Source organism: Glycine soja, chromosome 3 (assembly GCF_004193775.1).
Source record: "Glycine soja cultivar W05 chromosome 3, ASM419377v2, whole genome shotgun sequence".
NCBI classification, from domain to species: domain Eukaryota; kingdom Viridiplantae; phylum Streptophyta; class Magnoliopsida; order Fabales; family Fabaceae; genus Glycine; species Glycine soja.
Genome location: NC_041004.1, coordinates 20,068,736 through 20,090,652, shown reverse-complemented (window position 1 = coordinate 20,090,652; position 21,917 = coordinate 20,068,736). Strand labels below are relative to the sequence as shown.

Below are 21,917 nucleotides of genomic sequence, written 5' to 3'. Positions count from 1 at the left end.
GATGTTTTTATTTTGTCACTTTTATTGACAACTTTTCTCATTGTACTTGATTCTTTCTAATGAAGCATCAGTCTGATTTTTTCCTATTTTTTGAAGTTTTTCTGCTGAAATTCAAAATCAGTTTGACTTCTCAATCAAAATTTTACAAACTAATAATGCAAAAAACTATTTGTCATCTCAATTTCAGTTCTTTTTAAACTAGCAGGGGATTCTTCACTAGACATCATGTGCCCATACACTACAACAAAATGGTGTTGCTACAAAAACTGCCATTATTAGGGAATATGGACTGTAATTAAAAAATATCAGCAATTGATTATTAGGGATTACAATCATTAATAGGGAATATTATGTTTCCATATATTGTAAATCAATCACACTATAAATAAAGGATAATTTGTGTGATACAAACGTACCATTACAGAAACCCATTCTAAGAAATTAAAAGCAATATTACCACCTTTAAGACAACATTCAGGGAATTTTCTGTCAGCTTGTGGTGGAAGTTTTTGTGGTCAAATTGGACAAGTTTTTGAATAGATTTACCAGGAGAGCTTTGCAGCCCCCTTAAATCATTAAAGATCAAGTGCATGGTTTTCCCCTTAACAAAAACATCATCCCCATGAGTCCAATAGAATTTCCATACAACTTCATTTCTTTGTCCATGAATTTCCCACAGGAGCAACTAGCCTCAGCAAGAGTAGTCAAGACCCAATCACCACTCCTTTGACACTTTGTTACACATGAAATACTTAATGGGCTCTGTATCATCTATCTTCAGCTTCAGTTTACAGCAAAGTGCTTCACAAGGGTTGCATGGACAAAGCAACATTCTCTTGGAGATATGTTTCCAGAAAACCTCGGCACCAGAACTTGAAATACGGCACCAAGGGGAACATGTAAAATTCATCAATTACTTTTTTCTGACATTCCTGATCGATGGTTTTTACTTTTCCTTGTTACAACCACAAAGGAAACACCCCTCAATTCTTTCAGATTCCTGGAAGTTTGGGCCAGCATGTCCTTGTCCATTCTACCAAAGGCGCATACTGAAAATGCTCAGGTTTAGATACTTCAGTGTCTTCCCCAGAATATTCATTTGAACTAGAAACACATAAAAAATTCACATCGCAAGAATGTACTTGACTGACATTTAGATACGCCAAAGAAATCCCATTAGTCCTGATGAATCCTTGAAACCTCCCGGGCTCTTGTGTAGACTCAAAATGATTTGCCAGAACTTACTCCATACAATGAAGCCAAAACATCAAAAGTGCTCAAGCTTCTCTAGTGGAAGTTTGACATCCGTTCCTCACTTTACGAAACCACCACCTCCACTCTGGTCTTGAGCATCAAAAGCTTTGTGAATTGTTGATTCCCTTTCTTCCAGTTCACTTCTATTTTGAACATTGGTGTCGACACTCGAGCAAACAGCACAGTGTAATGGAATTCACTCCCTATGCACATCACGGACACCCACATCGCCATAATTGTATAGTTTCCTGCATCACAATATGTAGCAAAAAGTAAAATTTCAAATGTGTAGTAGAAAGGATTTGTAACAACAAGTAGTTAAAGGCATGGAAACATTTTTCCACTATGTGTCAGCATACCAGGAATCAAGCTCAAGTTGAACTCCTCAGAAACTAAGATCCCAAGTCAAATAGACCTACCCAAGCACGACATTCTTTAGCAACCGGAGGATACGCACCAATCTACATGTAAAACCACTAATCCACTGCCCAAAACTATCATTGGTCAATCCAACACAAACAATAGCACCAATACAAGGTTTACAGCCACTATAAGAATCAAGTTTGACCTAACATTCTTTCACCGCCTTTTAACCTCACTCAACTTTTCTTCTTTTCTGATTTTGCAGTAAAGCTTTTACATGATAAGCACTTATTCAATAAGCACTTAATTACTCTTTTTACAGAAACACACCCTACGTCATCCTTGAATTTCACTTGAGAGATTGACCTGTCATTACATACATTTTCATCACCATTAAAAACAATTACATTCTTATTTGGCGCATGGCAGTGCTCCATTTTTTCATTCATTGGCTCATATATGAGATAAATCGTGGTCTTGTTAACAATAGTTAACCTGCTCCCAAAAACAACAATTATTTCCACTTTGTTACCAGGCTCTATATTTGATAATACCCTTTGCCACTCCTCGTCTTCTAAGGAAGCTAATGCATCACTCTTGTAAAGCTGAATGGTGGTCTTTGTGTGATTAATCACCAACAAATTTTTCAAGCCATCTGTTGCTATATTGACTGGGGAAGAATAATGGACATGGCACATCATTGTCTTCAAGTTCCGTTTGTTCACTTGAGGGATTTCAAAAATCACAGAAGAATCTTCACTGTGGAAAGTCCACCAATCTGGATGACTATCACCCGGGAGCAAACAACCACCATTCTCACTAGTATTCATATTCTGTAAAAATGAAAATCTATATGCTCAAAAGTTTATTGAACAATAAATTAATATCACCTTACAATTAGCTCAACAATTAAAGATATAACAAAATAATAACTCATTTTCCCATCAATATAAAAACTTGTCTTTTGAGTATTGGTAAATTATTCTAAATGATGATTGCTTGTAGAGAAATTGCTAATTTAAAGTTATCCATAGAAATATTTGGTTGCTAGGGTTATTTAAACAAAGACTATAAGCCCAACTCAAAAATACCATACCAATCTAAAAAATGAAAAATTGAGAGAACAATCAATTTAATTTAAAGAAAACACTCTCAATTTAATTTGAAATTTATATTGTGATAGTAACTGAGAAATTTGTTAACTTACACCCACTTATGAGTAAGTTAGCAAGTTATAACAGCAAATTTCTTAAGAGACACCCAAGGTGTAACTTGCTAACTTACTCCTTTTAAAAAACGAGTGTATGTTAGCAAGTGCATATAGAGTTAGCTAACTTACACCCAGTTATTTTTTTAAAAGAAGCAAGTTAGCAAACTATAAATACAAATTTTTTAAAGTACACCTAAGGTGTAACTTACAAACTTAGTTCTTATAAAAACACAAATAGGTGTAAGTTAGCAAATCCTAATAACAAATTATACCACTCATTAAGATATGCAATTTGAAGATTGTTATAGTTAATGATAAAACAAATTATATACAAATCATGTTACTAGGACTACATTTAACTCATGTAAAATTCTCGGATTTAAGGATTTCTTGTTCTTTCCAGAAGGATGAATAGACTAATACTAATCTCCTAAGGAGTTAATATAGTAATTTACCTATTTCAAGAATGTTCAATTGGTGCAAATTATCATCATTTGTACATTTTTAAGAAAAAAAAATAGTAAATCCTATGCTATACTTCTAGTTATATATGTAGTCCTAGTAACATGAACAAGAAAGAAGTCTATGTTATTAATTTGATGAGAAAAGGTTTCTATAAAATTATTTGGAAATTAAAGTAATGATTATAGAATATATTTTTAATTGCTAAATCATAGTTTTTTATTCTGTAATCGGTATTACTAACCAAGAGTTTCTTTCTATGGGTTCTTTTTGTTGATCATCATCATGTATCCACCCAAGTAAAAAATAATTCTTAAACATATAATTTAAGCTGAGCCAATAACTAGCAGCAAAATGCATGATTATAGTGTGAAAAGCATCTATGTTAGTGTGTATGATCATTTTAAAGTAAGGTGATTAAAATCTCATTTTTATATTTTTCAATATTTTATACTATATACATTTCACATATAGTTGATATATTAAAAATAACAAAAATGATTATTTGACACTCATGACACCTATGAAAGGAAGAAAAAGGAGAAAAATATAGGTATGATAGGTAATATGATGCAATAAGAACAGATGCAGAGAAATGATGAATATTAATTGTGCATAAAATTGTGGGGTGTCCAATATCATAACCATAAAAATATTCATCTTCCATGTGTGTGAGAGAGAGAGAAAGAGAGAAACCATCAAATTGGACATTTGACAGAGAGAAAGAGAGTGAAACCTGTAAAATATGAGCGATTTGGCAACTCATTCCCATTTGAATTAAAAGAGATGTCAAGGAATCTTTTGATCCTGAAATGTGCACTTGATTGCCGCATTCAATTAAAGTTGAAGCATTCACATTTGGTAATTGTGATGTTGTTGCAATTGATTCCAATGCTTTAGAATTTATGGCATATAAAGCATCTAAAATGATTGTTGTTTCTTGAGATAGTTGACGTTTAGTTCCACAATCTACCCAAAGACTTCGAAGCTTTGGAAGGTCCTCAAAAATAGATAATAGATTATGGGAACTATTATTAGCCACATGTAAAGAAATAGGAGATGGCATGCCTGCGAATGTTTGAATGTGGGACGAGAGACTACTCATTGGTGACATCCAAGACAAAATAATAGAAGGAAACACATCACATGAGAATCCTTCATAGCCGCACATAGAAATGTATCCAATGCTTTTTGATGTGACTATTGAAAAGGGAACTTTTGTTATTGCAGTGTTATCTGCAATAAGGGTCATCAAAGACTCCATTTGTTCCAAGTCCTCTTCCAACTTGTCAATCTTCAAACATCCAGAGAGAATGAGTGTTTTAAGAGATTTCAACTTGTAGATGCTTCTTGGAAGGCTATGAAGGCTAATACAATCTTTCAAATTTATCATAAGAATTTTATTGAGATGTCCAACGGTATGGGAGACCTCAAACAACCTTGGACAATCTATCAGCACTAGCTTTTCCAGATTAGGCAAATTTGAAAAGTCTGGGGTCTGTGTTAAATTATGAGAATGACTAAGATTGAGAATTTTCAATTTCTCCATCAACTGCAAGAAAATAAATACCATCTATAAAAATTAGATATATTTTTTAAGAAATACATGAAAGCAATTACAGTGTGTCACAAACCTTTCAAGTAAAAAGTTAAATATTTATATTCATGTACTATCATTTTTTACTAGCAACACAAACCTTTCAACGTCATCCACCTAAGGCTACATTTGTGTTTATATTTATCACAAACTATTAAAAGTTATTTATGAGCATTCAAAGAGAGTTTAAATTTGGGATGATAGATATGTTTTAAAATTTGAATTATAGCTTCTTATTCTTACCTCTCCTTTATTTTTATTACATTTTCACAAGAGGTTTTATGTAAATTTATAGTAAACAAAATGGACATGTGCTTCATCTTTTGGGTTGAAAAAGAGCTTTCAAATAAGTTCATAATAAACAAATAAAACTCATTTGACTAGATAATCTCCATGATATTGAATTTTGATTTACAGTTAGGGGAAGTAATTTGATTAGATAATCTTACATTTAAAGTGAAACAGAAACATTTTTCCCATATACTAAATTTTTGGAAAAAGTTGGTAATATCATAAGTTTAAAAGTTAGAAGAACTTCCTCTCCAAAAAAAGAAGTTAGAAGAGCTAATGTTCCATCATAACACAAATAATATACTGATAGCTTGACTATATTTTGTAATGTTTTACTAAAAGTAATTGCAATATAAGAGAGACTAAAAAGAAAAACATAGATGAAATTTGTGTCTAAAAGTACCATGTAATATTATAGTGTTAATATTTGAGACACTTAATTTAAATTTTAAAATGCATCCATAAATTAGAAAAGGGAAGACAATTCATGAAATGCCAAAACTAAATTAATACCTGGGCCTCTTTCCACACAAGTTTAACATTACTATTTTCTAACTCAATGGAAACTAGACTTCCTTGATGAAAGTTTTTGGGTATGCATTTTAAAGGAAATCCATTCCAACAAAGCCATCTAAGATCTTTGGAAAGATATTCAAAATCTCCATCAAGTTGTACGCCGGAAAGTTGAAGCAATCGGAGTTTCTTCATCTCCTTAAATGCTTCAGTGCTAAAACAATTTGAATTGGTTAATGGTAACTTCAAAGCCAGACCCTCAATGGTTTTCGTTCCCTATGACAGGAAAAACAAAATGGTAAAGTATGCCAGTTTAAAGATATAAGGTAACTAAAAATCTAATGAAGGAACCTATCATTTGTTAATAGAAGCTAGGAAGCATAAAACAATTCACAAACAAACTAATTTTTAAAGTTTTTGTCATACAAACGAATGTTAATAACTGACTTGTAAATGTGTATTTTATTTCCTTTGACTTTAGAAATTTTAAATCTGAAAACAATGAATGAAAGTCTTACAGTTTTTTTTGCTAATACATCAAGCACATCCTCATTAAACCATAACCTGCTACGCTCCTCAAGATCCTTTGGTGATTTTGCACGAATGATTTCTCTTCCCATGTCTCGTAGCAAATCATGCATTCCAAGCTTGTTCTTATCATCAACAGTTACAAGACTTCGCTCTACAAGAACGCGTATTCCATTTTCTGCGAAAAGTCCACAACCATTTAAGATACACATAGCATCATTCCGATCCATTCCAATAAAGAAACAAGCTATATCAAGGAATATGTCTCTCTCTGTATCATCACTTAAACCATCATAGCTTATTTTTAACTTCTTTTGTACTTGATCATGAGGAATTCTCTTAAGTTTGTCTAATACAGCCTTCCATTCTATTATCTTCATATCAAACAAATGGCAACCAAGGACTGTAAGAGCTAATGGCAAACCCCCAGAATATTCAATAACATCATTTGAAAGTTCAGTAAAACCTTCTCTTGGACTTGCTTGCTTGAATGCATGCCAACTAAAAAGCTCAATAGACTCACTTTCATCCATTTCTTTCATTGTGTAAATTTTGTCAACTCTATCCCCTCTAAGAATATGCTTATCTCTAGTTGTGATGATTATTCTACTCCCTGAACCAAACCATCTGCGACTTCCACATAAAGCACTCAATTGCTCCACATCATTCACATCATCAAGTACAAGAAATACCCTTTTACTGCAAAGTCTTTCCTTCAAAGCTTGTTTTCCTAATTCAACATTATGTATCTTTCTTTTCGTTTTGTAGATATCAAATAGAAGTTGTTCTTGGAAACGAATTGTGTCTTGCCTCCAAAGTTCCCCAATTTGTTCAAGAAAGCTCCTTCCCTCAAAATTGCGACCAATCTTATTGTAAATGGCTTTTGCAATGGTTGTTTTACCAATGCCTCCCATTCCCCATATTCCTAATAGCAAAACATCATTTGAATTTGATTGTTTGTGGTTTAGGTCTAGTAGCTCAATCATGTCTTGCACTCGAGATTCTACTCCCACGGGATTATCGACAAGGGGCAACTCTATCTTGTCCAACAAACGTGTAACATTTTCAACAACGTTTTTTATAGTCTCACTTTCATTCCTATTGGGAAAAAACAAGGTGTGAACATATAAGCATCAAATTAAAATCATAGGGATATTTGCATAAAAAAATAATAGTTGGACAAAAGTGTGATACTCCATTAGGTTCATATAATGCACGGTACTTGCTACCATTTTTCAAAAAAATTATATAACAAAAAAGTATTTTTGTTGAACAATTCACAAAACATTCTTTTAAATGAAGCATGTGAGAGTAATATCAAGAATTAATTCTACAAAACAAAATCATAGTGATACCATACAAAAGTAGAAGCAACTATTTGTTGCTTTACCTTCATTGTGAAAAAAATAATTGATTGTTTCTCACTTGAAGCTGATCCAAACAAGATAAAATGGGTTTTTTAAATAGTTTTCATAAATTACTTTTACCCAACATGTTTTTATTTGTTTCTAAAAAATATTTTTTATAAACAAGAACAAAGGATCTCTTATTCTTTTGCTACTTCAAGAAACATTTATTTGATTTCCTAAAAATATTAAGTACAATATCAAACCATATTATTGATAATTGCTAATTAAGGGGCATGCTACGGCCTCCCAACATAATTTATTTCATACTCAATAATCAATCAAGATTCAAACCCTGAATCACGTGGTTAGGAGACATAAAATGCCACCATTTGTGTCAACCCACTCAACCGTTGGTCTCCTCATATATATATACATAAAAATACCCTGCTTAATCGTATAAGTGACGATCATGTAACCCGCAAATGTTAAAATGTATGTTGCACAATTTTTTTTTTACAGTCCTCATTGCTGATCTCATTTTAAAACAATGGTTAAAAAAAAAAGAAAAAACTGTTATTCTTTTATTTGTATTTGTAATGCCCAAATAATTTTCAAAATTGACGGGATTTTATCCATTTAGTAATTATATTAATTATTAATTAAAGTAAATTATTAGTATGTTTAGTTATTTTAGAATCATTGATTTAAATATTTAATGTAATGAAAAATAAATATAATTACTTAAGTGTTAATTACAAAAATTTGGAACAAATGCTAATTAGAAATTTTTCTTAAACACTTTTATAAATGTTGTATACATTTCCGTGCGTTGCACGAGTGACTCACTGGTGATTTACATAGGAGGATGTTGATGTAGAAAGGGAAGAAGAATAAACACAAAATGCAATGTTGTCAGGGAGGGGAAGAAGAAGATTTTTTTTTTTTCTTTTTGACGAAAGAAGAATTGGGAGAGATAAAAATCCTAATTAGCAAAATTTAACTTTTTGCGGAACCTTTTGATGACGTACTATTATAGGTAAAAATTACTTATTAACAGGTATTTCAGTTTCAAGATACTTCGTAGCTAAATCCACTAATTAATTAATTATAATTATTACTAGTTAATTTCAAATTTAAGTTTATAATTTTTTACAAACACTTAATTACCGTAATTACTTACTCTATGCCATATATATTTCCTCTTTGTTTCATTTTTAAATATATTCCTTTGTAAGAAATGCTTTATAGTGCGTTTGAAATTCATGAAGAATTTAAAATTTTAAATAATTAAAAATTTGATATTTCAATTTTTTTTAATATGTGAGAAATTGAGATTCTTTTATCTAATCTCTTAAAATATTAAAATATGTATAACTAAATATTTTCTTTTTTCCATTCATTTTTTTCATTCTCATAATTTTAATTTTTTTATCCAAACACAAAATTTTAAAAATAAAAGAATTTCAATTAAAATATTTAAAATTCTTAAAATTTAAAATTTCTTATAATTTTAAATTTTTCCTTCCAAGAAGCACAATGTTGAAAGTCTCAAGAAGTTCCGTAATCTAGCTCAGTTTGTATATACAAACTAAAAATAGTGAAAATGTTGAATATTTCATAAAATAAAATTCTGAGAAAGCAGCAAGTCTTAACTACTTACCTGGAATTTAGAACTACAACCCCTGCGATGCTAGCAGCCTCACGAAGTACCTTCCTCCAACGACTGATCAAAACCCTGCTCATCATATATTCCTTATCATATTCGCCCTCTCCGACCGCTTTCTCGTCATCATCTTTTAAAATCCTGTTGGAAAGGTTTTGAAATGATTCTCCAAAGGGGCCAGTTTGATAGCGTACTTGAGAGGGATCGACATCATAGAACACTGGCAGAACCACCTGCCCTATGGTTCTGTTACAAGACATTATTTTCTCCAACTCTTGCAGACACCACCGCGAATCTGCGTAATTTGTTGAGAAAACAACAATCGAAATTTGAGATTGTTCGATTGCTAGCAGGAGTGAGCCTGAGATCTGATCTCCCCTTGGAAGTGACTCGTCATCCTTGAAAACAATGATTCCGGCATTTTGAAGAGCGGCATAGAGATGTGAAGTGAAAGTAGCACGAGTATCTTCTCCTCTGAAGCTCATAAACACTTCATACCTTCTGTTGTTCATTGCAATCTCTGTTGGCATTCACGGGATGAGAAAACAGGAACTGGAGAGATGAAAGGAAAATTAATTGGGAAAAAGGTAAAGAAGGGCAGAACCATTTTAACCTAGAATTGCCAATATTTTAATAATTAATTCTCAATTATTGTTGTGACCAAAAGTCCTTGAGCAAAGAAACGCGCGTTTGAATAAAATTTATTAATTTTTATTTCCTTCAAATATTATAATTTCCAATTTTACAAATAAAACAAAAAATAGATTTTTACTTTTCTTGTATTAAAAAATCGTAACTATTTTAATTTATGAAATTTACCTTTTTGAAATAAAAATTAATATCTTTATAAAAACAAGTAACTAAACCCTTAGTTTAAAAATTATTAATTAATTAACTTAATATTTTGTATAATTCTTAACATTACCAAATTAATAAAACATCTCAAGCATTTTAAAATATTTTTATCAAAATTAATAAAGTCTGATATAATTGGAATATAATTTGAATATTTTTAAGTATGCTAATTATAATTTAATTTCCAACTTTTTATATAAAAATATTAAAATGAGTGAAATTTACTTAAGTTCTTTTATATCTTAAAATTAATATATTTTTATTGATTAAAAAGATACTTGAATAAAAAATCTAATGAAAGGTAGTTAAGAAAATAATTTATCAAAAACAAGATTTTTTTTAGAATATCATCAAATGTGTTTTTCCCCTGACCATGTTCGGTAAAAATATTAAATTTTAGTTAGAAATTGAAAAGTTATTTGGTAGTTGAAATGTAAAAAATTATGTTATTTGATTATAAGTATTTGATAAAATTATCGGTTAAAATACCTCAAAATATAAAATTACTTAAATAAACATATTTATGTAATGTTTTTTTATAAATTTTAATTTTATTTTTTATCTAAAAATAAATTTTGTAGTATTTACAATTTTAGTATTAAATTAATTTAAGCACATGTAGATTTTTATTTATAAATTATGCAAAAATAAATAAATAAATAAAAATTACATAAACTTATTATATATCATTGTGAATATCATATGTAATAAAAACATAGAAATGATAAAATCCTACCATATGTAAAAAAATGGTAAAAATAATAAAAATTTTCCTTAAATATAAAATATTAAAAAAGAAATATAATAAAAGAAAATAAATATAAAAAAATAAAAGTTAGAAGGTAACATTTTAAGTAGTATCTAAAAAATATTAAAAACTATTAAAAAAACTTATTTATACAATAGTTAGAAGATAAATTTTTCAATCTAAATTATATTTGATAAAACTACATTATAAGTTACTTCAAAACTTACAAGTCATAAGTTAGTAGCTGAAGAGCTAAAAATTAGTTAATTTAATTAAAAATATTTTATAAGACTAGTTAATAAATTAATTTAATTGACAAATGTTAAATGACTTAAAAAAAACTTATTCAATTGTGTGTAATGTTAAGTTAACAAAAAAGAGATTTTTTACTTTTACAAATTGAATCAATAAAATAAAACAAAGCAAAAAAACGAATTACATCATATAATTTTTTTAAAAAATAGAGAATAATTAAGTAAATAATTATAAAGTTAATATGATTTAGTTTTCACTTGATTTTGCTTTTATTTATAGAAATCTATATAAAAATTAAAATAATAAAATGTAACATTTTACTATTTTTTATAAAAGGGAAATTTCCGTGCACTAACTAGGCCAGACCCAGTTCACACGCTTTATACACGTTTTCATAGAAATAGAAAAGACAAAAGGTATTAGGCAACCAATGCGCGTTTCCTTCGTTTATTTTAAGGGTAAACAGTGAAATTTATCCATAAAAATGTAAAGTGTTCATAAATTAAGTTTGAAAGATGAAATATTTTTAAATTTAATTCCTAATATATAAAAAGTGTGATAAATTAATTTCTAAATTTTTCAACTGAATGTCAATTTGGGTTAAAAAATATAATTTATTGTTAAATTGAATCTTGAACATTACAATTTAATGATAAAATGATCCACAAATTTAATGTCACAACTAATTTATTGCATTTTTACACAATTAGGTATAAAATTTGTATTTTTCATCTTTTAGGAACCAATTTATTACTACATCACACTTTCAAAGAAATTTTGTTATTTATTATTATTTTTATTGTTGTTATTTTTCAATTTGTCTTTTTTTTTACTGACTCTTTGTTTTTTAGGGTAGGTTTGGTTATGTGGAAGAGAAAAAAATGAAAAAGAATCAAGCAAAAATATTTGAATTAAACCAGAGAGAAAGAGCTCTAGCACCTTCATATAAGTTTGAAAATTTTTCTTTCTTTTTCTCTTGTTTCTTCACAACCTTAAAATACTTGTTAACTATTTTATTGCAAAGATTAGAATTTAAGGACGACATTGCTACAATGACCACCTCAATAGGTGGTTCATTTTGGAACATGATTCCTAATTGTTAGATTAGTCTTAGTATTGTAGGTCATTCCACACCAAATCCTTCATCCCCTCCCAGCAACTTCCATTTGTGATTGTTAGACATTGTTTTTCCCGTCACCTCTTGAACTACCAAATATCACATTGGAATGAGGTTAAATTTATTTGAAAATGGATGTAGTTTTCACAATGAGACGTTAAGAACAAAGTCTGTCATATATATCATCTAAAGATGGTTTTTTTAAAACAATTTCAATAAAACAGTGATTGTCGTCCAATCACTTATAAAGTGTTTTCACAAATGTTTTTCAGATGTAAACTTATGTGTCCAAATGTGTAGAAATACGCTCTAGAGAATATAAGTTAAATAATTAAGGAGCAAAGTAAAAATACTTAGTTTATACTACTCCACTCGATTCAAGTTATGTCACGTTCTCCTTTACTAAGTGTAAAGGGTTCCACTAATTAAACTTGGTTGCAAAGAAGTATTTTAACATGTCATTCTTGACTACAATTGTAACACCCTGTTTTTTGTAAAATAAATTAAAAGGTATTTTATTTAAAAATAAATAGAGTTTTAGAAAAATAATGAATTTTTTATAATTAAATAAATCAGGAGAAATAATTTTATTAATTAAAATAATAATTTGAAGGAAAATAAAAAATGATGCTTTGCTTATTCATTTGATAGGGAGTAAAATAGAATTTATTTTTATAAAATAATAAAATAAAGAAAAAATAGAGTAAATAATAAACAGAGAGTACTCTAACTATAAATAGACATATTAGGTTAGTTTTTACATTTTATGATACGTCTCTACATTGTCTCTTCCTCTCAAATTCATTTTCTCTATCCCTCTCTCGAAACCATCTCTTTTACCGCTTACACTCAAACCTATCCCAACAAAACTATAATCTTGGATTTATTAACCGTTGGATCGTTGGAAAAGTTGAACACCGGGTTTGGAACTTAATTTCTCACATCCCCAACGTTGGGATTTCAGCAATAATGTTTGTGGCAAGAGAAATATCCATCACACGGAGTTTTGTTTTTTTCACATACACCCAAATCTGTCCTAATAAAACTACAATTCCAAACTTATTAATTGTTGGATCGTCATTAAATTTGAACCCCAGGTTCAGAACTCAGTTTTCCAAATTTTCACCGTTGGGATTTGTGAAATAATGTTTGTGGTGAGAGAAATATCTCTCTCATGGAGACAGTGAAATAGAGGTTCAAATCCTTTCTCCTTCTTTCAAACGCTTGGAAACCTTAGCAGTACAACCAGAGGAAAAATCTTGAGGAATCTTAGGGAACACATGTGAGCCCGTTTAGAGTTAAGGGATGAGTTTATCGCAATTGCGGTTAGAGTGAACATGTGAAGAGATCCTTAATGGATCAAATTGGGGTTGATTTTGAGGTGTTTTATGTGTTTTAATTTTTCCTGTACAATGATAACTATGAATTTCCCATATTTGACGAGTCAATTGATGCCCTGATGCGAATTGGATGGTTTAATTAAGTGTTTGGCTTTGAATGTTAGAAACCTAGAAATTTAGGAATTCTTGCATGTTTTCTTGAAATTGATTGAGGGGTTTTGTTCCCCATGATGTGATCGTATGTTCCATGTTATTAACCAAATGAGTAAGTGAATGATTATATGTCTTAAATGTTGAAAGATTGCTATTGTATTTTGTGTGTGTGTGTGTGTGTGTGATGTATGAGAAGTGATAATTTGTTAGTGAGAAAGTGTGATAAGACATGTGTTGTGAACAAGTGTGGGATTAATGTATTCCTCAATGTGATTATACATGTGTATTGAGATGTTGTGTGCATTGAGTTGTGAGCTATGAATCGTACAATCACATGACTGTAAGACCCTTTAAGGGCGACGAGTATTGTGATGGGATCCACTGTTGGAACCCGACGAGTTTAATCACTTTGAGACAGTTAAAATTATTTTGAGAACAATTGAGGATTCATGTGTTTTGTACAATTCATAGATAGAGTTTGTGTGCTAAAATATTTTCTGGGTTGAACTTGAATCAGGAAGGAGAGGCCCTGACGGACTTTTTGGAGTGTAAGCCTTGGGGATAAATACACTCAGTTTGAATGTTCCTTGAAGCCTATGCTGATCCCATATGATTGAAGCGTTCTCACAAAACAAAGTGACATTGACTGGTCTTCCTATGATTTTACCTAGTAAGAGTAACTTGACTTACCAGTGTGTGGTTTGTCTTGTCATGTACTCCTAGACGCCTAATGAGATTTTTCACTGACATGGTACCACATTGCATATAGGATTGAGTCTTAGTATATTTATTATATAATGATTGTGTATTGATCGATATTGATTGGTTGAGTGATATTGTGTTTTGATCCTTAAGTACGTGAATAATGTGAAAATGTATGAGATGTGTAGTGTTGAGATGTGATGTTACGTGATAAGTGGTGGAATGACATGAGCTATGTTTAAGTACGTTGTATTTCATTTATATGATATGTATATCTACATGTTGTCTCGTTTTTCTTTATTAGTTAGGAATGTGATAACTCACTCCTCATGTGTTATTTGTGTTTGGATCCTATGATGATCTGAAACCTTGTGTTCGTGGGAGCAAATAACTAGGTGGATTGCTTTAAAGAACCTTGTGCTGGAGGACATCAGGACACAATGCTCTGATAGGATGTGACATTGGGACATGAGTTTTCTACTTTAATTGCATGATGTTTTGAGTCGAAAATATTTCTGACAAGTTTTATTTGGTAATAGCGAAGTGAATATGAACATTTTACCCATGTGAACTCTTTTATGCTTAAAATAAAATGTCATTTTATGTAATTTCATATTTTGTGTATTTTATTATATAGTTATGTATATCGGGGTAGAGGGTATCACAACAACAGTACTCTCAAGGAAACTTCTGACATACCCTTAAATGCCCCCTAAGTTTAAGAACATCCAAGTATTATTTAACACTAAGTCACTCTTGGTTTTGACAAACAACCAAGGTTTGAATGGACACAATGATTCAACTCTCAATGAGAGGATATAACAATATATAACAAATTACACAAAATGATTTTGTAAAACAAAGGATAACAAATTAAGCTTGTGTAGACTTGCGTCCAATAATTCTTGTAGAGTAACAACACTTGAGAGAATTTGATAACTTGCAGTATTCCTTTGTGCTTCAATCTTTGGCTTGAGGGTCTTTATATAGGCTTCAAAAAATATCTATTGTGGGATTAGAGCCTTCCTAAAAGTTTATGTTGTCATACAAATGTCCTTTTCTACTACGTGGGAGCTTGTGAGAGGAAAAAGAAAGAAGAGAATAGTACACTGCATTTGTGGCTCTCTGTTCCACTACTTTTACAAATAATTATTTGTTTATTATGATATTCTTCCAAATTGTCTCTGCCTTAATACACTTAAAATTCAAATGTTAGAATTTCAAATTATAAAAGGAAAAATGAAATCAACATGATACAAATACTGAAAGAATATTCATTTTGTACTAGCTAACATGATCTCAGTACACAATGAATGTCATTTTTGCTTAGTATAAAACACTTAGTGTAAGTGAATATATCTATTGAGTGCACAAAGAACGACTCAATGTATTAGCATTGGTTTTCCCAAAGGTTGGACGCTTGTTTTATAATAAGGTGTTGGATGTTGAATTTAGTTGCTAATAAAAACAAGTTCAATTACCTTTGGATGATAACTAGTAAAAGTGATATATCAAATATGTAATGCCCCAAATTATCAACATCTCGACGACTCATACTCTACGGAACTTCACACAATGACAATTCATTCAATTTTCTTGTTGGTCAGAACTCTACATAGATAATCTTTTCCAAGACCTCAATAATCTGTTTTGGGTACTTCCAAGATCAATTATTGTCCCCACAAACCAACATAAGACTTTTGAGCGTGCTTTGTCTTTACTCACATGTTTTCTTGGAAACATCCCAAAAGGTCACTCACCTATAACTACTCAAATCCAAACACGCTTAATTATAAAATTTTTAAGTGATAGGATACTAAGAGTAGATGCATCTTGTTGGTATAAGTAATATCGATTATTTCCTTTAAGTCATATTTAATTGTATAGTCTTATACCTATAGAGTTTCTAAATTCACCTCATTACGATGTGATTTGTTTAGTGTGTTACAAAATATGTCATATTTCAGTTAAGGTAAACAATTAGTGTATCAACAATTTCTCATAACTAATGTATGAGTGTGTGTGTGTGCCTTTAGGAGCACAAACGGTTCATAGAGAGTGCTTTTACATATTGAATCCTATACTTCCTTCCCTTTTATCATCAAGATTCAAAGAAAGAAATTAATAGAACATCATTGTCACTCTTGTGGTAGTGGAGGTTGTTGTAGTGGTGCTGGTTCAACATCATCAACTTGTTCAATCAGTGCATGCTGAGTAGGAACATGTTGAACATGAGCAAGTTGCGCATGAGCAAATTGTGTAGGAGCAAGTTGGATAGGTGCTGGTTGGAAGAGCTGATTTGCAATAGTTCCAAGCAAGATTGTTGCAGTTTGTTGGATCTGTTGTGCAAGCACCTGAGAGAGATTCATGAATTGCTAGGCAATAGATGCTTGCATAGATTCTCTTTGACGTTCAGCTTCAGCACGTTGTTGCTCGGCAAAATCCCTTCAGTACGTTCAGCTTCAAATATTATAATTTCCAATTTTAAAAATAAAACAAAAAATTAGATTTGTACTTTGCTTGTATTAAAAAATCTTAACTATTTTAATTTATGAAATTTACCCTTTTAAAATAAAAAATAATTTCTTTATAAAAACAAATAACTGAACCGTAAGTTTAAAAATTATTAATTAATTAATTAACTTAATTTTATATAATTCTTAACATTACCAAAATAACAAAACTTTTCAGGCATTTTAAAATATTTTAATAAAAAATAATTAAGTCTGATATAATTGGTATATAATTTTGAATTTTTTAAGTATGTTAATTATAATTTAATCTCCAACTTTTTATATAAAAATTATTAAAATGAGTAAAATTCACTTAAGTTGATTTATATCTTCAAATTAATATATCTTTATCGATTAAAAAGATACTTGAATAAAAAAAAAAGTAATGAAAGGTAGTTAAAATAATAATTTATCAAACGACAAGATTTTTTGAGAATGTCATCAAATGTGTTTTTCGCCTGGCCATGTTTGGTAAAATTATATGAAAAACTAGTTAGAATACATTAAAAAGTATTAAAGTTAAAAATTTAATTATAAGTATTTGATAAAATTATTTATTGAAATTCTTGAAAATATAAAATTACTTAAGACATATTTATGTAATAATTTTTCTATAAATTTTAATTTGATTTTTGATAATATATATATATATATATATATATATATATATATATATATTGTAGTATTTATAATTTTAGTATTAAATTAATTTAGACAATTGCAAATTTTTATTTATAAATTATCCAAAAATAAATAAATAAAAAATTACATAAACTCTTTATGTATCACTATCAATATTATATGTAATGAAAAGGTAAAAATGATAAAATCCTACCATATGTAAAAAAATGGATAAAAATAACAAAATTTTGTCTTAAATATAAAATAAAAAAGAAATATAATAAGACCAAATAAATATATAAAAATTAGAAACTAAAAGGTAACATTTTAAGTAATGTCTCAAAAATGATACAAACTATTAAAAAACTTATTTATCAAACAGACAAATAAGTTTTTCAGCCTAAATTATTTTTGGTAAAACTAGTTTATAAGTTAGTTAAAAGCTTTATAAGTTATAAGTTAGGAGTTGAAAAACTGATTGATTTAATTAAAAACATTTGATAAGACTAACTCATAAGTTAATTGATAAATGTCAAATGATGTAAAAGACTTATTCAATTGTAAGTAAAGTTTAGTTAACAAAAAAGGAAAATTTCACCTTTACAAATTGAATCGATAAAATAAAAATCATGTAAGGAAACAAATTAGGTCATATAATTTTTTTAAAAAAAGAATAATCAAATACATAATTATAAAGTTGATATGATTTAAAGAATTTATAATCTTAAGGAATTGTGTTGTAATGACGATGAATAAGTTAACTGTATGTATGAACATAAAATTAGATAAAGAGTTTTTCAAGACAAAGAACAAAAAAAGATAATTTTTTTTAATGAGTAAAATGATAAAATGGATTTTCAAATAAAATAGGAAAGATAAAATTGAGAAAAAAGCTAATAACTTCTAAATTTTTTCAAGTAGTCTATCAAAATAAGCTAAGTAATTTATGAAAAATAAACTAATCAAATAAGTTTGTGTATTAAATAAGTTTATTTTGATAAAAAAAAGAAGCTTATAAGCTCTTGAAAGGTCTTACCAAAAATTCTTAATAAAAAAATTAAAATTTAAGTGAAATATAATGCAAAATTCGCTTCATTTTTTCCTGTAACATGAAACTCCACTATCCAATTAAATATGGTTGTTAGCGTAGAAATGAAGCAGTTTCTTTAGAGAGAAAAAATGATGTTTCTTACTTTTCAGTTTTCACGTGATTTTGCTTTTATTTATATAATTTTATATAAAATTTAAATAATAAATAATAAAATGTAATTTTTTTTACTATTTTTTATACAAAGGGAAAAGAAATAGAAATAGAAATAGAAAAGAAAAGGTACTGGGTAGGGAATGCGCGTTTCCTTCGTTTATTTTTACGGTTTAGTTAAATTCATTCTTTGATATTACGGTTTAGTTAAATTCATTCTTTGATATTGTGAAATGCAGACAAATAAATTGATTTCTAAAAGATAAAAAATTTAAATTAAATTTATGAATGTGGAAAAAATATAACAAATTAATCATATAGATAATTTAATGATAAATTAGTCTCTAAATTTTATAACTAATAATGTGAATTTAGTCCTAAAAAATATGAATTATTGTTAAATTAGATTTTGAATACAACAACTTAATGATAAAATGGTTTCACAAATTTGATGGCATAATTAATTTATCGCGTTTTTTGCACATTCAAGTAAGAAGTTTGTATTTTTCATCTTTTAAAGACTAATTTGTCATGATATTATACTTCCAAAGACAAGTTTGACTATATATTCTTATATTTATTGTTTATTGTTTTTCTATTTGTCAAACTCTATTTGTCTTTTAGGGTAGGTTTGGTTGTGTGGAAGAGAAAAGAAGGATAGATAATAAAGAAAAAATATTAGAATTAAAGTAGAGAGAAAGAGACATAGGACCCACATATAATTTTAAAAATTTGTCTTTCTTTCTCTCCTATTTAGTCACAACCTTAATGTACTTGTTAACTATTTTATTGCAAAGATTAGAATTTAAGGATGGGCATTGCTACAATAGATCACCTTGATAGGTGGTTCATTTCGGAACATGATTCCTAATTAGTACATTCAAAAATGGATGTAGTTTTCACAATGAGATGCTGAAAACAAAGCCTTTAGTTAAATAACTTAGGAGTGAAGTAGAAACACTTAGTTAATATTGGTTCACTCAATTTAAGTTATGTCTAGTTCTCACTTACTAATTATAAAGGGTTACACTAATCAAACTTGATTAAAAAACAAATATTTTGACCTATGACTTTTGGCTAAAACAATATTCTCAAGGCCATTTCTAAGATATCCTTAAACTATAATGTCATGTTTTATTTATTTTATTCTTGGTGTGATTGAATGCTATTTTATTTTTATTTTGCAAGATATATGTTTGAGTGTGTTATTATGTAAATTGAGGTGTTAATTTAGTAATATTGTTGAGTTTTAGTGTATTGTGAGTGTAGTTGGGCTTATACAATTTTTGGGCCCAAGCATTTGGTCACAAAAACATGTTGACTAGGGGTAGGAATAGAAGAAAAGTTAGTCAAATAGTAAAGAGCCAAATACATCAGCCCCTCTTCTCCTCACAATTCACTTTAGGGTTCAAAACTCCCAAACTCCTTTCCATCCCCCTCTTCTTCTTTCTTTCCACTCTATTTGTGGTTAAATCTTCCTTTCAAGAACTAGCAATGGTAGAATCACTCCATGGAAGCTTTGAATGTTTTGAACCCTAAAGCTTGTTGGATTTCAGTTGGTGAGTACTAATCTTTCCCCCCATTTTGGTCCTTTTTAGCTCATTTCCCTTGTCTTGCATGAGCTTTCATTTTGGGTTTTGGTTAGGCTCTTGATTTGGATTTGTGCTGGTGAATGTTTAGGCCACCTTAGTTATTTTTTAACCATAGGTTGGGAGGGATCCTAGAGATTCACCAAGTTTAACCTTGCACCCCATTCTTCAAGAACTTGGAACACTAGGAGATTTCCTTAAGGTAAGGGAACCTTTTAATATGTAAATTGTTGTTGCATGGAGTTCTAATGTTGTTTTCGTGATGTCTGGTTGCTGAATGTTGGATGTTTATGTTGTTTTGGTCATTTTTGGTGTTAGGGGTGGATTTGGGGTTAGGATGCTCTATTTCACGAACTATAGAATTTTGTAGTCTCCTTGGAGAACAAACCCCACTGCCTTGAGAAAATTCTAAGAGAAAAAGAAAAGAGTTTTACTCGATAGGTGAGTAGAACTCCTTGAGTAAATTTAATGAATCTATAGGTGACCTAGATGACCGAATTAGGAAAAGTGATTTGCATGAAAGTTGTAGCCCTAGATGTTATCTAACTAATGGCTTTGGTTTCACTTAAAAAGATTGTGTATAACTCAAGAAATGATCAAATTAGTGAACAAAAGTCAAGTGGTCAATAATAAGTAAAAGTTCCATATAGATTGTAACTTTAGGGAAAGTATAATTTCAAGCTAGGTCTTGGGGTAAGCATAAAAGTTGAAGATAATCTTCTTAGCTTTCAAATGAAACAAGAATAAACTTAATTGAGTTAGTATAGCTTTAATTATCATGTTTATAAGTCATGAAAGTCATAGACACATAGTAGTAAATGAAGGAGATAGTAACCCAAAAACTTAAGAGATGTTAGCCATATATAAAGGGAAGAAAGTAATTATGATGGTAGAGTGATGTATATTTATAATCCATGGTTTGACCTATGATTTTATTATTGATAATTATCATGTTGTTGTTGAAACGGATGAATAATTGTATGATTGAAGCATGATGAATTGTTAAGATTATGGAATTGGTAGATAGGTTCCTAAGTGTGTTATTAAGATTGAGTATGAACATGTAGTACCATTTGGACTGATTTAGAATGCATACATGACATTTGCATATGGGTAGGCATGTAAGTTTGGAGTGTTTGGTGGGCTCTCAACCTAATGTTGGGGGTTTTCATGGTGGCTAACAAAAATGGACCTATAGATTAGACGAGTGGGCAAAATCCTATCAAAGGTAATCCATTACCCTCACTTATCTAGTTTCAATAAAACTGCACCACCTCCATGAAGTTAGCTCAAGGGACTACTTGAATGGCTATAGAATTGGACCATGGTAGGGGATGAGGCCTATAAAGACCATTCAAAAGTTGTAGAAATCTCCATGGAGTAGTGTCGACATTTTATTACTTAATTACATATGCATTTGAGATTCAAGTGTGATTTGAACTTCAGGTATAATATGTCTATGATGACTTGGGAATGATTGCCTTATTCAAATGTCTTTGTTTTAAACCATACCCACATACATGTATTTCCTTAATAACATGATTTCTTTTTATGTAAGCTTACCCTTGCATTTGTGTCTCTGTGACGCTGTAT

The 21,917-nt window shown here is 29.6% G+C and overlaps 1 protein-coding gene across 2 annotated transcripts; it reads right to left on the bottom strand.

Annotated features, from left to right (window-relative positions):
- Positions 1 to 295: 295 nt before the first annotated feature.
- LOC114406269 (TMV resistance protein N-like) lies at positions 296 to 9,829 on the bottom strand. 2 transcript variants are annotated; one of them, XM_028368933.1, is made up of 7 exons: positions 9,228 to 9,829; positions 6,209 to 7,316; positions 5,691 to 5,966; positions 4,026 to 4,841; positions 1,614 to 2,450; positions 1,152 to 1,502; positions 296 to 1,049 (listed from the first exon to the last, which is right to left on the bottom strand). In XM_028368933.1, the coding sequence occupies exons 1-5, from the start codon at positions 9,758 to 9,760 to the stop codon at positions 1,854 to 1,856; spliced, it is 3,330 nt and encodes a 1,109-aa protein (XP_028224734.1). In that variant the 5' UTR covers positions 9,761 to 9,829; the 3' UTR covers positions 296 to 1,049; positions 1,152 to 1,502; positions 1,614 to 1,853. The 2 variants fall into 2 exon arrangements, with proteins under 2 accessions (XP_028224734.1, XP_028224733.1); XM_028368932.1 differs by having other exon boundaries at positions 296 to 1,502.
- Between the last annotated feature and the right edge of the window lie 12,088 nt (positions 9,830 to 21,917).